Here is a 17,175-nt window from a genome sequence, read left to right on the forward strand (position 1 = left end):
CAACGGAAAAGATTTTCACTCTCACCGTTCTTCTCTTCCATAACATGAAATCTAATAATAAATTATCTACAGTTTATGATTTATTTCCCAGTTATTTCCCATATGGTCTACAAATCCACTTCAGTATCAAAATAACGGAAGTGTCTTAAATCATTTGGATGCAACTTCTCAATCACACGTATGAGAAAAAGTTTTGTGATGTGTTTTATACAAGAGAAAAACAAAACCTGAACTCTAAAAGCTGTCATATCCTTTTGAAATACAGGCATTATTTTACAAAAATCTCTTCTGTATTTTATTTACAAGCATTTTGAAAGGACAAAAGAAGAATAGCAATTGCATAAAATTTAATTCTTTGAATAATTATAAAAAATATACACAACAAAATACCAAAAACCCAACACATTTGGTGTATTTATTATCATAAATAAGTATAGGACCTTTTATACAAACAACATTATACAAATTTTATACTCATCAGAACTGCATGAGAAAATCTCTTTGTATTCAAACATCCTGCACATATCAACATAACGTCATGTTTTTCCCCTGGTTCATGAAAAAGCAAAAACAAAACCTCACCGATTCAGAGCTATTTACTGGTTAGATTTAGAAACCGCAATAGCCCGTTTATATTCTCTTGCTAGTTCTAGCCTACCTCAAAATCATGAAATATAGCCATAAAAACATTTATTTAGGCTATTTTAATTTAATATAAAGTTAACCCTAACAAACCAATAAAATATTGTCCCTGTTAAGAAAAAGCTACTTGAATCTACTTATATTCCCAATACAAAAATCATTATTAGAATAATTAAAACTTGTCAACCCCAGCAACAAAATTAATAGTTCCTAACACATTCATATTACCACCACTTACATCATGCTTCCCCTGAGGATCATGTAAAGATACAGATATACCACCACTTACATCATGCTTCCCCTAAGGATCGTGTAAAGATATAGATATACCACCACTTACATTAAGCTTCCCATGAGAATCAGGAAAAGATACAGAAATGATTTCAGGTTACTTCCTCCCACACTAACACGGATGTTCCAGACCTCAAAGACTAGAGTGTGTGTGTACACCAGTTCTTTTTAGAGCATAGAAAGTTTTTCTTTATGATACTGATTCTTTAATTCATAAGACCAAATGTTCCAATATCATTCAAAGTTTGGAATTTTTAGTGAAATAAAACAATGTTGCCAATTAAAACACTTGACATTTACTAAAGAAATAAATTATTGTCATACTAAAATCTGTGTAAAATATATTGTGGAATGATAGAAGTTATGTCTGCAATAAACCAAATCAAATGCTGATTTTTTTCACAATAGTGACAAAACAAACCATTTTGGCACATTCAAGAAATCCCCCTCATTTGCAGACAATCATGACACTATCAAAAGTACAACTTGCAAAATACAAAATCACTGACATGCCTACCCATAAGGCACATTCCAACTTCAGAAAGTGACGACAGTATCAGATAAAGCTAACAAAATTATATCTCTCATTCAGACATTTTCTTCTACTTTGATTTACAACAAAAATAAATTGAAGTGAAAAAACAAAATAACTATTTAAAATAAAAATAAAAACTGAAATTTTTCTTATTACAACTTAATTAAAAAAAAAGCTTTCTTTAGACCTGCATGTTCACGAAGTTGCAACTCTCATAACCGAATAGAGGGTACAACTTAAAGAATTATTATTTAGTAAATCAGATAACCATGTGGAGGATGTTTATCACATACATAGAGATGTCCTTTCTTTGGAATCACAGTAAGCAACAGGATTTGAGTTTAAATTGCAGGTTCTCTTATCCTCATACATGTTTAGTCCCTTTTTTTCTGGTTGTCTTAGCTCTGCTTCTAGGAAGGGTAGCATATGCACTTACCTGAAAAGATACAAAAACATTACCAAACTGAATTTGAAGCAAAATTTCATAGTTGTTGCTAGGGCAACATAACAGAAATAAAAACAATCTAACTAAAAATAAAGCTTAGTTTTCTTTTGGCATAATTGAAGAATACTTGCATAGTACATTTACCCATCTTGGCATGAAACATTCACTAAAGGATATTTACATGATATTTATTTTATCAATGTTTAAATCACAAGTTCGTGAAAAATAAGAGGAAGTATATTTGTAATATCTTAAATAAAAAACTTGTGTGTAAAATCACCAATCTACTTGCTCATAAACATGAATAACAATACTGAAAAAGGATAAAAAACACCAAAACAATAAAATAGCTTGGCTGATACCTACATCTGTGTAAGTTTCTTTGAATATAAAAAATACCGAAACAATAAAATAACTTGGCTGATACCTACATCTTTGCGAGTTTCTTCAGTAACTTGACGAGTCGACACACGCACTTTTCTTGGAACTCTTTTTGTCTCTTTTCGAGTTTGTCCAATTTCATCTGTTTCACTAGAACTAGAGAAGCATGCTTCTTAGCCAATGACAAAAATGAAGAGCTTACAAACTATGTATTGAACAGACATTGGCTACAAGACTTGTGAAAGAAAGATACTGTGAAGTCAAGTAAACAGCAAAACATATTCAGACTGCAGCAAGTTTTGATGTGATTGTATTTTCTAATATCTGATTATGTCTCCTAAGAAGTACTTCTTCATGACAATATGTAATAAAAATTTCTGAAGTTAGGCCATTTGGAGAATCAATCTAAAATTAGAGTAAAATAAATTCCATTAGAAATCTTTCTTTCACTATGCTCACAATGAACAAGAAATCCTTCTTTAACCATGCTCACAATAAACAAGACAGTTAACATTTTCCAAACTGAAAATGTATCTCAGATACCATATCTTACCTCCTCTCATAAAATAGCTTTTCTCGATTAGTACTGCCCTCTATTAGCACAAATTTTCAATATTTGCCACTAGCCTTCCACCTCCTGCTTCTGCATATCCACATGTAAAAGATTATGCAGCAGCTCTCCACAAGAAGAAGCTTGACACAACCCTATTGTAACCAGCACCCTCTCCACAGTTGCACTTGTTAATCACTTTGAGATTGGTCTGAAGACCTACACCACATACCATCCATAGTGGGGAGGCTGGGTGGGAAATGTGAGTAGAGGTAAGTATCTATCAGAAATACATTTTCAGGTTAGGAAAATGTTCTCTTCTGATACGATAACTTACCTTTTCTCACAAAATAGCTAGAATCCTACATTGAACTGGTGGAGGGCCGGTGGAAAAAAATTAACCCCTTTAGGAAGCACCCAAAGAGAGACCTTTAGGTGTGGAACCAAAAGAGAAAATATCACACCTCAGTGGGAGACTGCACTACATCTGATCCAGGAATACTCTTCACTTTTTTATGACTGTGTCGCAAACATAAAAAAGGCAGAAAAACATGAAGGAATCCCATAATACATATTACTGATGAATGGGATCCCCGGGTGTCAAATGCCTGTGGTGCAACAGGCCGTAGTGGTAGTGCGATCTCATCCAACACCAGGTGGTATCTGGAATGGTACAACAGACCATAGTGGTAGTCCAACCTCATCCAACATCTGGTGGTATCTGGAATGATACAACAGACCATAGTGGTAGTTCAACCTCATCCAACACCAGGTGGTATCTGGAATGGTACATCAGATCTGTGGTAACAGGAATCGGTAGGGAAGACAAGCTTCTTTACCAAAATCCATCTCCAACCTAACCAACACCTGATCCACCACAACCAACATTGAGTAGATGGTAGGAAGGAGGAAAGCCCTGGTGGGATGATATCTTCGATCAAAAACCTAGCAGCATTGGATATGGTTCTTCCAGGCCACAGTAGGAGGAGGATACCCAGCCATACACAAATGAAAACATGTTCTGTGTCCAGCTACAACCAACACCAGATCCGCCAAGAACTGACATCCAGCAGACAGTAGGATGAGGGACTGCAGACATGGAGTGCATCTCCAGTTCAAAGTCTAGCAGCATTGGGCATTTTTCTTCCTGTCCATGGTAGGAGGAGGAATACTGGCCAGAACACATGTGAGTACTTACTTAGCTGGACTATCTCCAACCAGCACAAGACCCACCAGGAATGTACATCTGGAGGATGGTAGGAAGGAGGAATGCCACAGAGGGAAAATACAATCTCTCAGATAGATATACATTAATAAGGCATAATGCTACAACCAAAACCTAGTGGTATTAAGAACTGTACGTCAGGTCTGCAGTAGGAAGTGCTACACGCCATTAACACCTGCAGAATGCCACCACTCTATTCTCAACTAAGTGGTATGATGCATCACTCAGAAGGACAGACCTCCATGATGGCAGTACTTATTGAGAAAAGCTATGTGCTAGAAACCTGTCTTTAACCAAGCTCACAATGAGCTAGAAACCTGTCTTTAATCATGCTCATGATGAGCTAGAAATCTTTCTTTAACCATGCTCACGATGAACAAGAAACTTGTCTTTATATGTGCTAAGGTTAATTTAAATCTTTATAGATCTTTCTGAGATTAATGTGTTTGGTTACAAAAATATAGATACATGTTAACAATATTACAAAAAATTATGTAGTTTGATATAAAAGTTCCTTATTCATCAATTAAATTTCTGAGAAGAATACATAAATAAACAGCAGACAGTGTACAAAAACATTAAATTTTCAAAGAACAAAATTTAACTAGAATTTCTGAAGTTATTGCAATGAAGTTTGTTTTCTACATAACCATCAACTTTCCATTTGGCTTTCTTCAAAAACAAAAACTTTTAAGAGATATTACAATAGAAACTGACCTTTCCTCATAATTTTGTGTGTGATTTCTTTCTGTTGCAGTCTCTTGGAAGTCCATTGGTCGGTCCTCGCTGCTAAGTAGAGCACCATCAGATTGCCACCTGTGTTGATCTTCTAAGCCACTGTCAACAGCATCTAGCCAAGAGAGTAAAAGAAATAGAATATATTGACATCCAACTGTATTATACACAATAAACCCCTTAAAAAGAAAAAATGTTCAATATACGTGTAAAGCTAACCAGAATGTATTAATCACTAGTTTAAAGTTGTAGAAATAAGCTGATATGAAAACGAAAATTGTAAATTAATTTTAGCTCATCATAAACAGAATAATACTATAAATTATACAAATGAGAATAACTATGCAGTTTAATAATTTCCTCTAAGCCTACTTCCAGGAGTGTGAGTGCAGCAAAGTAGCCATGACTGAAAATGTAGGCTACTGTAAAATTGTCTGTAAACAGAAAACTCCCACCCCCCTATGCTTTCAAGGGAATTCACTTTTCTCTCATTAGCAAATACCCACACGTTTCCATACTGAGATTCTAACACTTTTCAGAAACATTAAGATAAAATATTGCTTGTTTCAGTACAAATTACTAGAACTGTATTTTTAATTTGAGTAACTATAAATGAATCCCTTCCCTTGAAAATCCAGACTAGTACCCTGTTTATTAATACAAAAACTTGAAACTAGCATACACAAAACACCAGAAATATTTTCATAGATCCCCACGTGTTATTTTGATGCATTACCACAAGGTTAACATTATTTTTTTATGTACTTAAAAAAAGTTCACATTATTATTATTATTATTATACACTACCACAATATTAAAAATAGAGAAAACAAATACAATTACATGCAATTCCAATCAGCTTTGTTAGGTCTAAAAATGTTTACAATACACTTTACTTTTGTTCAAGAATGAGCATACGTTTGATGATCAGTCTACAATAACCCTATCGACACGAGTCACAGGTCAAAGGCCATGTCATCACGTTTGTTGACTTGCATTCAAATTTTATTGAATGACTATTTTATAAATTTGGTATCAAACTGTAGATTATACTTCACATTTTAATATTATACATTAGTTAATTTTTTAATTAATAAATAACAAAAAAAAACGAAATATCGATTTTTGTGTGTCACGTGGTATTTTGAATACAGCACTGGTTCAAATAAGATGTTTGTGATGGCCAAGTGCAAAGTTTCTTACGAATTATGAACTCAACTTACTGATATTAACAAGCTAGAATATAAAATAAGAACCTTCCATCTTTTCTATTTGCTGAGATATCACTAGGATTACTGAAGCAAAAACAGTGGCCTCGCCCACTTTTTTCCATTTTTGGAAATACTTCCTTATGTACACGTACTTCCGTCTATGACATGTGAATAACCAATCGATAGCTCAGAATGTCCCTCTAGTGGCTTTCTCAACCATTTTGAAGTATTATGGTATCAAACTCATTTATTTGATACAAGATTTCACACTGGAATCTTTAGTGAGCTCAAAATTTCATATTTTTTAAGACCCAAATCCATCTTAGTTACTAGGCTTAATAAATTGTAGTGGAATTCTATAGTACTGATACAGTAATTTATGATTTTTTGGTTATTTTAAATGTATATATATACAACTTAAAAAAATTTTGTTTTACATCCTTCACGTGTAAAATCTGATACAACTTAGTAACTTACAGCATGCAGTAAACGAGTACAAAGTTCATAACTAGAAGAAATAATTGTTTCCTCTACTTCTTTAATTATTGTTTTATGTTTTAACAAAAATAACTGAAATTTAAAAACTTGTTTGTAAATAGCAATAAGTTATATACATATATAATGTATTATAACTGAAATGCAACTGTATTTTACAAAATACTACTCCACTAAAACACAACCAAGAAAGGTCATTTTGTAAAGACCAGTTATATCTTCTTGGATGCGGTAACATAAGTGCACGTGCGCCATGTCATTGCAACTTCTGGAATGTTAGCCAGAAGGTAAATATAATAAAAATAAATATACATAAATGTACAATGTTATGAGATTTAAACTATCTACACTAAACATTTGTGTTTTCATGTTTTAATTTGTAGCCATTCTAGAATGAAAAAAGAATAATTTATATTTACTTCCTAATTTTTATATGGTGGTTACGAGGTCAGTCAAATCGACAGAACCCGTACAGAGATTCGATAGTGAAAATAACAGATAAAATATAGTTTTTTCTTAACAAATGTTTGATAACTTTCTGGAGGTTATAAAAATTTTACAGGTGAAATGTGAAAACTTTTTGATGCATAAAAGTATTTTTAATCTTAAAATCAAAATTACTTTGCATGTTGGATAGGAGAAAAACATTATTTAAAAAATCTTAAAACTTAATAAAAACATCCAATATTTTGTGTACGAAAACCTTATAACATTTACTGATAACCTGCAAAATTTCATGAAGATACGCTTACTAATTTAAGTTATAGCATGAAAACTATAACAAGCACAAAATGATTATGAGGTAGGTCCCACAGATCAAGCTTGTGCTGAAAGAATAAACTCATCTTCTTGCTCAACACAATTATGTCATCAACAGAAACAGATCTTACCATTTTGGCCTCCAGAATAAGGAACTTCATCAGATGAAAACTGCTGGTCTAAGGCCGTCATACTGTAACTTTTTCGAACATGGTTGACTATCGTCATTTGGCCCTACACAGAAGGTACTATATCAAGAAACTTATATTTACACACACATCAGGGGTCTTTCATGACTGGAAATAAGGTATTTTTAGATTGATCACTACTAATATGATAGCCACACTCTGCTACAACAGCTCCTCTCTATTCAAACTTTAAATCCTTCTCCTTTCCACTGCTATTTCACACCATCTAAACTACTTCTATTTTTTGGGTTATATCAACTGTGTCCAAGGAAATGCCACTTCAGCTACATGTTTTTCTGGTGCTAACAAACTGCTGGAGACTAAGATCGTGGGCAATATATTGGGAGGAAGTTGCCTTTTGTGTTATTTTTATTTCAACAACAACCACAGCAGTACATTACTTAGTATTTTGACTGATACCTAAACAGTAGCTGTAAATATGATCTAGATTAACCAATTCAACATGGGTCATGGGTGAAAGGCCATGTCATCTTGCTGTTGACTCGCATTCACAATTTTATTGAACTACTATTCATGAATTTATGTTAATAACTTTGGTATCAAACTGTAGATTATAATTCAAATTTTAGTACTATATATTAATCAATTTCTTAATTCAAAAGCAAATGTATAAAAAAACACAGATGACATCCATTTTTGTGTGTTACGTGGTATGTTGAATGTAGCACTGGTTCAAATTAGATGTCTCTGAAGTCAAAATACTAAACTAAGTCTTTAGTTTTATACAAATTAGAAAATCAAATTACTGATACTGACAAGCTAGAATATAAAATAAGTGCCTCTTATCTTTTCAATTTGTTAAGATATTGCTCATGTAATAAATCCAACACAGTGGCACCCCGCCCACCTCTTTTCACTTTTGGAAATGATCCCTTATATACACTTACTTCTATATATGACATGAATAACCAATTGGAAGCTCAGAATGTCCTCCTAGATTAAACATTTAGTTACTAAGCTTGATAACTTAGTGGAATTCTATGGTATTAATGTAATAATATGTTATTTTTTTAGTTATACAAATGTATATATAAAACCTAAAAAAATATTTTATTTCATATCCTCCACGTGCAAAATTTTTAAAGGCTTAGCAACCTACTTTAAACAGCAACCAAAGTACAAAGTACAAAGATAATTGTTTGCTTTACTTCTTTAGTTACCGTTTTAAGAAAAATAAGTTTAAGAACTTATTTCAAAATAGCAATAATCTATATACATATGTAATGTATAATAATTGAAATGCAACTTTATTTTATAAAATACTAGTCTACTAAAACACAGCCAAGACAAGTTATTTTGTAGACCAAAGGTCAGTATTATGGCATTTGATACGGTAACATGAGCTGCGTCATTGTAACTTCTGTATTGTTATCCAGGCACAGCTTAAAGCTCAATATAATAAATAAATAAATATAAAAACATTGCTTTACAAACCTTAAGACTTAAAAAAAAAAATTTTATTTTGCTTATGAAAGAATTGTAATGTTTACTGATAATCTGCTAAATTTCGTTAACATCTGCTTACTAATTTAGAAGTTATAGCATGAAAACTATAACAAGCACAAAATGGTTGGTCCCAGGGACCAAGCCCGTGCTGAAAAAGTTAATTAGTCCTTACACTCAGATGCCCAAAGATAGTTACTAAAATTGTAACTTTGTTTATTGAATTTCCTGCAAAGCTACATGAGAGTTATCTGTACTAGCCATCTCTAACAGAGTAGAATGAAGGATCCACCAGTTCTTATCAAACTGAATAATGGGATTTGACTATCAATTTCAAAACACTCTTATGCCCCCAGACTGTAGAAAAATATTTTTTTTTTTTTTATGGTAACAGGACATGAACCAATAATCCTCAGATCCACAGTCTGGAATGCTAACAATTGGGCCACACTATGACCCATAATTATTATTACATTCTTATAAGCAAACACGTGCATAAAAAACAAATATGGAAAAAAAAAAAGAAGTTTTTCATTCAGTAATAAACATTTAATTTCATAACATTAGAGAAATCCTGTTAAAGATGAGTGAGACAAATTTAATCTGCTTACATGATTATTAAAATTCTGTTAAACATGAGAGATAAAGAAACTGAGAAATTAATTTGCTTACGTGATCATTAGATTTGTTACAAATGATTGATAGAACCAGTAAAAAAAAAAATTAATCTGCTTACATGATTACTATTAAACATGAACGACTGAGAAATTAATTGGCTTACATGAACATTAGTAAAACAATGATCACAAGAATATTACCTGAATATTGTCATAGACCACTCAACTTGTGAAGTAGAAAAACTTTCTAGTTATTAGACATTCTTGGAGATTTTTTTGGTGTTTTTAACCTACTTACTGGACTTGACAAAAATATAAAAAACAAAACTGTCACCGATACATTTTTTGTTAAAAGATGATCAATGCTTCACAGACTTTAAAACACTAAAATTTAGATCACTAGACTGTTTAACAACCTAAAATATTACTAGATAAACAGAAGATTTCAAACAAAAGTCCAGTTTATTAACAGAATCTGTATGAACTACAGTGTTCCTAAGAGAAAGCTCACCCTCAATGCAGTTTGAAAAAGCACAGCTGTTGCATAACTGAGACCTTTACTGCTGAGCTGGACCAGGGATGCATAGCCTCTGTCTCGAGCTGTGGCTATATATTCATCAATTTCCTATGCAGAAAAATTACAAATATCACTATGCACACAGAACAAACAAATAACTACATACCCCCCCCCCCTCAAATCAATAAACTCACAGCTATATACACTTTATTAGTTACTGTAATAAAAACAGTTTGTGGCCTCCATGTTTATCTGTACAATAGGCTTTGAAAAAACACATGAAACGTGACACGCCAAGCGAACTAGAAATGGTAAGTCAGAAAAATTATACTGTACAGAATGACACTTGTCAAATATCTTCCAGAGTTCAGCTAGTATCAAATTGAAGCAATGTGTCATCATATTTACTACAGAGAAACAATGTCTACAAGTAACTTAGTAAACAACAGATGTGTTATATATTTTGGTAACCAATATATGCTTGAACCCACCCAGTATACAATATATACTTTAACTAAACTCACCTGTTCTCTCTTCATAAATTGAGGATGTACAAATTTCCTATACAGAATACTGGATCCTTTAGTAGCTGGTGACAAAAGCCACAATACAAACAGGATTTTCAACTCATAATAAAAAGGAAGCCTGAAAGAAGTCAAAGGTCTTTAAAATTAAAGGATTTAAAACTTTCATTTGTTTTAGTTATACTCACTGTGTGAACACAGAGAGAGACAATACTAAAAATAATGTTTTAATTACATAAGGTCTGATTTATTATTAGCTGGAAATGTATAAAAATGCACACATACGATGTATGATAGGTACTGTACTTCATATAATTATTTTATAACCTTTGGTGTTGTATGCCTGTTGCCAGAGTATAGATAAGACATACATTTAAATATTTTTCAAACTTTTAATTCCATTCATCACAATTATCTTGTGGTACAGTGAATGTGTACTTACTCTTATCATGTTTAAATGAAGTAACTTTTAACACAGAATATAGAGACAAAATACAGTTAAACATTGCAGCAAGGGTCTTAATACAAAACTGTTCATGTTTTCAAATAAAAAAAAAGGAAACTTTTCATTTGTATAGATTTGTGCTTTTAAAAATACAACTTAACTAATTTTTAATGTATATTTGAAAGTATTCAAAATACATTACAAACTGCATCTTACCATTATTTAATACAATGATCAAATACAGAAATGTCTGCTTGTGACTTGAGTTCTAGGTTCAAGCTTCAGTTCAATTAAAATTTGATGTCGAGGAACTCACTTTGAGACTAATAATGGTTGGAGATGGCTTAAATTACTTAACCTTCTGATGTGCTATAAAAGGATAGTTCAACTTGTGGAATATGTTCTCTACAGACAACATTCTAAGGTCCATACTGTGTTCTTTGTCAGGTTTCAGAAAATCAAATGAGCCAAGTTCTGACACAAAACAGCAGTAGTGAGCTCCAACACTGCTGACATTTCATTTTTGTTTGAACAGTAACCTGACTCAATGATATTATTTATAGCCAGTGACCTGGCTCATTCTTGCTTTATGTATAACTTGATTTCAATGTAAATATTAAAAAGTACAAAATTTTATTTGCTATTATTCACTCTTGTTTACTTACCAAAATGAGACTAGGATATCAGACAAAGTTTCAATACAAGTAAATAATGCAAACACAATCCAGTACATCATCCACTTCACCTTGGAGAGGAGAAAAATTACTTTAGTGTGAACTTCTGAACAAGATAAAACTTCCTCATTGTTCCCAACATTTGAAATATTTTAAAATAAGCTCATATTTCTTTGCAAGTAGGTAAGCTCAAATCTTAAATCAATCCACTGCTAACATTTCTGAATTAGTTACAGACTTAAGCTCAAAAATTTCATAAACAATCAAACCTCATCAAGTTCAAAGTCAATTTTTACTTACCAAATTTTCATTTATTTCTTTTTCCTGTTATTATGAAAATCATGTACAAAGGAAGGACAATCTTACAAATAATTGAATCAACTACTCTCAACCGATATTTATACACATTTTATTACACACACATATACTTTGTTTTCAGAAGGTTATTAATGAAGTACGAGTCTGGGATTTTCAATAACAAGTTGACTCTTTCACCTTACCAGTACAAATATCTGCCACTAGAGTTGTCCAGGATAATAAAAGAGCTTCTCCAGCGAGCTCTTCAACTTCCTCATTTAGCTTTATTTGTGCATAGCAAGGCACATACATCGGGGTGACGGTCTTAACTAATATATATTATACATACATTTTGCTTCAGGATGGATGGAATCTTATTAAACATTTAGAGTTTGCTACTTTTTTTAAATGATATATATACACACACACACACTTTGTTTCCAAAATCATCACATACTTCATTACAAAAACCTAAATTAATGTATTTTATATTAACTTCTCATCCACCAAGTAATGAATCTATAGCCAAATATACTGTTCTTACTTACATATTCCTTGACGTTTTTTGTCTTGATGGCTTTAAAGGAAGCATATGCTGGATAAAGCGTACCGAACACTAGTCTGTAAAGAAAGTAACAAGTCTTAGCACAGCTCTGGAAACAAGCACACAAAAATAAACTCACAAATGCTACATTCCCTGGAGTAACTTTGACAGGTATACATATGTCTACCATGATCTACTGTGGCATTGTTTGTTCCAGATTCCAAATAAAATCACTCATCGGGTAAACTCATCACATCTGGATGTTTCTTATGTCTGTCCATAGAATGTCCTCACATTGATGTGTCTCCATAAAGACAGTTTAATTTAGTTTTCTTTCACACACTTTTTCTCATTTACATCACAAAAGATACAACAAATATGATTCAATAATGTGACAAAATCCACCTTTGTCACATTCTGATGCCACTATCCAACATCTCTATTATTTTCTTCCATAAAGCTATAAAACTTCTCCTTTTTCTATTGGTTTTTATGATTTTTTTTCATACTGACAGTCTACTAGAATTTAGATTTAAATATCAAAGACAAATTACTAATCTGTACTTATAACAGACCGTCTATAACAAGCAAATCAAATAGTAGTCTTCAAAGGCCTAACGAGTGATTTAGGAACTATATATTTGTTTCGTAGTCATGGCTGAAGTATCTTGTTACAATGGAAGAAAAAAAAAAGGATGACACAAAAACATCCATCGGGAATAATTCGTGGCGTGAAATGGGTGTCGGAAAAAACTAATACCAATACGCCGTATCACATTACAGAAGTTCGTTAAAATGTTGCCTGGAAAGGTAAACAAACACTGTTAGACAATACAAAATTTCACTTCATGCGGAATTACTGAAGGCACGAGTCAATCGTCTGCCAGGGCGCCATCATCTCTACATCCAGTAGCATCTCTGCACTGCCCTCTCAACAATCACATCAACGATACACTGTACGTAATTTAAGAATCATTTTTTTAACACTCCAAATTTGGTCATTTCTTAAACCGCTTTCGTTGCCAGCATGTGACACAGTTTGTGTTAAAGATGCTTCAAGACGCTGTATATTATTTTATCTGACGACAAGAACAGTACGAAGAACGCAGAGAAGCATGTCTGCAGCGTCAGCTAAAGTCGAAAATAGGAACTAACTAACACAAGGGAAACAATCTGGTGACGGAATGACATGCAAGTCACTAAATTTCCTTACAGCAAATTCTTGCCAAGATGCTGCGGTTAGTTCTTGCCTTGAAACACATTGTCTAAAAGCATTATTTAAACTTTTAAAAAAGGTACTCTATATCTTATCACTATGTCGCTTCTTTTAACTGTAGATTTTTTCTTTAAAACGGTACAATACCCTTACCACAAACAAATAATCATGTTCGAAAATTTATCTTACATTAGAACTCCGTCAACAGTTGTCCACTAAGCCAACTTCTGGCTTCGGTTTATAGTTTTACAATTTGAAAAACCACTACTTAACGCACACAGTTCAAGAAATTTGATTCGCTTTTTAACTCTAGAATTACCGATTTGGCTTTTTCAACACTGTTTTTAATAACTTGTGCGCCGAAATGACTGTAGGTCCATGAGCCACACAAAAAAAAATGTAAATAATAATACAATAACATTACAGTTAAATCTCATTAATTATTGCTGGATGTATTTTACTTAGAAAATGGGTTATCTCAAACAATTCTTTACACCGAGTGTTGTAACACGCAATAAAACAATTTTTTAAGAAGCCCGTAGTTAAAGGTTAAATATATTTTACTTCAGAATTGCGCCACTAGGTGTGCACTAATGCAACTTCTGGTCTGCATATCGGGATTTCGGTCGCATTATCGTTAGTCAGGTGCAGTTTAGATATCTTCGACTCACTGAGGCAAATTCTGGCTTCGGTTCGTTGTTTGAAGTTTTAGAATATTTGCGTAAAGCTACACTATTTATTTCGGAAATGCACTCAAAACTACATAGTCTACCTGCGCTAGCCATCTCTAATTTTGAAGTGCAGACAATAAAGAGATAAGATAGTCAAAAGCGCCCACCGCCAACTCTGAATTCGTCATTCTTGTAACACATCAACGGCCCCGTACTTTGCAGCAAAGGGATGCAAACCACGGACTCTCACATGCTATAACTACAATGCCTTGTCTTACACATTAGTAAGAGGAATAGGTATTATATATCACGGAGTTTTATTTACGTGGATTTCCATTATATAAGATATGGAGGAACTTTTTATTTTCATCCAGACAACTTTCATCAAAACGTTTTGTAGTTCAAGTCGATTTTTTATTATAAGACTGACATTTGATTTTATGTTTCAAGGAACAACACTGCCCTATTTATACCTATGGTAAAACTATTTAGGCTACCTGGAGTCATCATCAATATTCAACTACTAATCAGAGCCAACCAGCATCGCACTTCCACACGCGATAAGGGATTGATTGTCACTCTTATAACGCATTCACAGCTTATAAAGTGCGGGGAATATTTTGTGGTTAGACTTGACGCGATACCCTTAAACATGCCTAGTACTTTAAGTTGTGAACGGTTATAACAGCAGTATTGTGAGTTATAACCTAACTCGACAGATCTGAAATTCAGAGCTCTACCACAAAACCAACCCGCACTCTCTCTTAATATCACCTTAACATAACTATCCAATTGGCTGTGTCCTCTGCTTTATTTGTGAAATTACGCTACGTCTACAACTGAATCATCAGTTGGATAACCTCGCTAATGAAGGGATTTTCGGCCGTAAACCCAATAATGTCTTGCGAAATTCGGCCAGCTTTGGTAGTCTTACGTTAATCCTAAGTACACATACTAAGCTGAAATACAAAATAATCTATATAAATGTAAAAATTAATTATGTTAAAATTACTTTAACCATTATAAACAATAATGTTAATAAGATCAGTACACATTGCCAAAGAAACTGGCAAAACAAATACGGAAAAACATTCGTAATTAGGCCTTTTTATCTAAGCAACTTTTCTTGTAGCATGCATCACTAGTCGTGTAATGTGAAATGGCTGACGTCACCACTTGAGTCAACTGGTTAGGACAAAAACTCGCTTTTGTATGTCATGTGAGCACTTGCGTTACAGCGTTTTCTTTATTCTCTGAAAATTTTCACCAATTCTACAGTCATATTTTCCAAGTTTGTAAACAGAAACCTTATCAAAACACACTAACTGGATAAATTTTATGTTGAAGTACAGCAAGAAACTGGAGAAGAAAAAAAAACTTTGAAAAATTTGTTTAGCTACTGCCTTATCTGGTTGAAAAAGAAAAACTATAGATGATCGGTTCCTATTTGGTGGTCATACATAAACTGCACTAGATTAGACAGTTAGAACTTTCAAAGGGGCGTTGATTTATTTGAAATAAATCGCAATGCCACCAAGATTAATGCCAACACTGGCACGTGTTCAAGATCATTATACTTCATTTGTTTTGTTTTTTTCGTTTGTATAGCAAAGTTAACTCTGATTCTGAAAGCCTTACGCAGCCAAAGGTTTTAAACGGAAGATTTAGGTCACACTTAACGCATGAATTACGAGAAACGATCAAATGCTCCCGAAAAACAAAATACATGTAAAAGGAAAATACCTGCTGAAAAAAATAGGTTCATATCAGATTTTTTACTGTTATTATACGTCTTGACGTACTTTAAATAGAAATACGATCATTTACCATGTACATAAAGAAAAGTAAGGAGAAAAAAATCAGTATGCATTACTAGATGTACTTCCGCAGAGTCCCCCCCCAAAAAAAATGTTTTGTTTCAACAGTAAATAAAACCAAAATTAAGAGTAACAAATAATTTTATTTCTTGCTTTAGAAGTTCATATGTCATGCTGTGTTGCAACCTACAGAGTATATAATTCTTCTCGTGATTCATGGAATGCACACGTTTTACAGTACAAATTACAACGTTAAGCGTCCTTTATGTGACGTCATTTTAGCTTCTACTGACAGACTGAGAACAAACACACTACTGTATACTGGCGCGGATGATTAAAAAAAAAAGGCGACCCCTCCAGGCGGCTTTCGGGAAATAAATAGAATTTTAACAACAATACCAAATCATCTTCTATAATCTTAATGTAGAGCCTTAAATTACAACTATATTAATCTATTAATAACACAGCAAGACCATCTAAAACTATACTAATCTGATTTCAGACAGCATAACACAGCAAGACCATCTAAAACTATACTAATCTGATTTCAGACAGCATAACACAGCAAGACCATCTAAAACTACACTAATCTGATTTCAAACAGTATAACACAGCAAGACCATCTAAAACTATACTAATCTGATTTCAAACAGCATAACACAGCAAGACCATCTAAAACTATACTAATCTGATTTCAGACAGTATAACACAGCAAGACCATCTAAAACTATACTAACCAAGTTTCAGAAAAGTAAAACAGAGTAAGACCTTGATCTAACACTATACTAACCAGGTTTCAGAAGTATAACACAGTAAGATCTTGATCTAACACTATACTAACCAGGTTTCAGAAGTATAACACAGTAAGATCTTGATCTATCACTATACTAACCAGGTTTCAGAAGTATAACACAGTAAGATCTTGATCTATC

The 17,175-nt window shown here is 32.9% G+C and overlaps 1 protein-coding gene across 1 annotated transcript in view; it reads right to left on the bottom strand.

Annotated features, from left to right (window-relative positions):
* Nucleotides 1-393: 393 nt before the first annotated feature.
* Nucleotides 394-17,175, bottom strand: part of LOC106471398 (receptor expression-enhancing protein 1-like) — a 20,390-nt gene continuing 3,608 nt past the window's right edge. Inside the window, exons 2-9 of the mRNA XM_013931994.2 lie at nt 12,544-12,616; nt 11,690-11,769; nt 10,580-10,700; nt 10,050-10,163; nt 7,401-7,503; nt 4,787-4,919; nt 2,345-2,450; nt 394-1,904 (exon numbers count right to left, since the gene is read on the bottom strand). Coding sequence (XP_013787448.1) covers nt 1,833-1,904; nt 2,345-2,450; nt 4,787-4,919; nt 7,401-7,503; nt 10,050-10,163; nt 10,580-10,700; nt 11,690-11,769; nt 12,544-12,616 — 802 coding nt within the window. The 3' untranslated portion in view covers nt 394-1,832. The remainder of the gene's footprint in view (nt 1,905-2,344; nt 2,451-4,786; nt 4,920-7,400; nt 7,504-10,049; nt 10,164-10,579; nt 10,701-11,689; nt 11,770-12,543; nt 12,617-17,175) is intronic.

Source organism: Limulus polyphemus, unplaced genomic scaffold, assembly GCF_000517525.1.
Source record: "Limulus polyphemus unplaced genomic scaffold, Limulus_polyphemus-2.1.2 Scaffold4598, whole genome shotgun sequence".
NCBI lineage: Eukaryota > Metazoa > Arthropoda > Merostomata > Xiphosura > Limulidae > Limulus > Limulus polyphemus.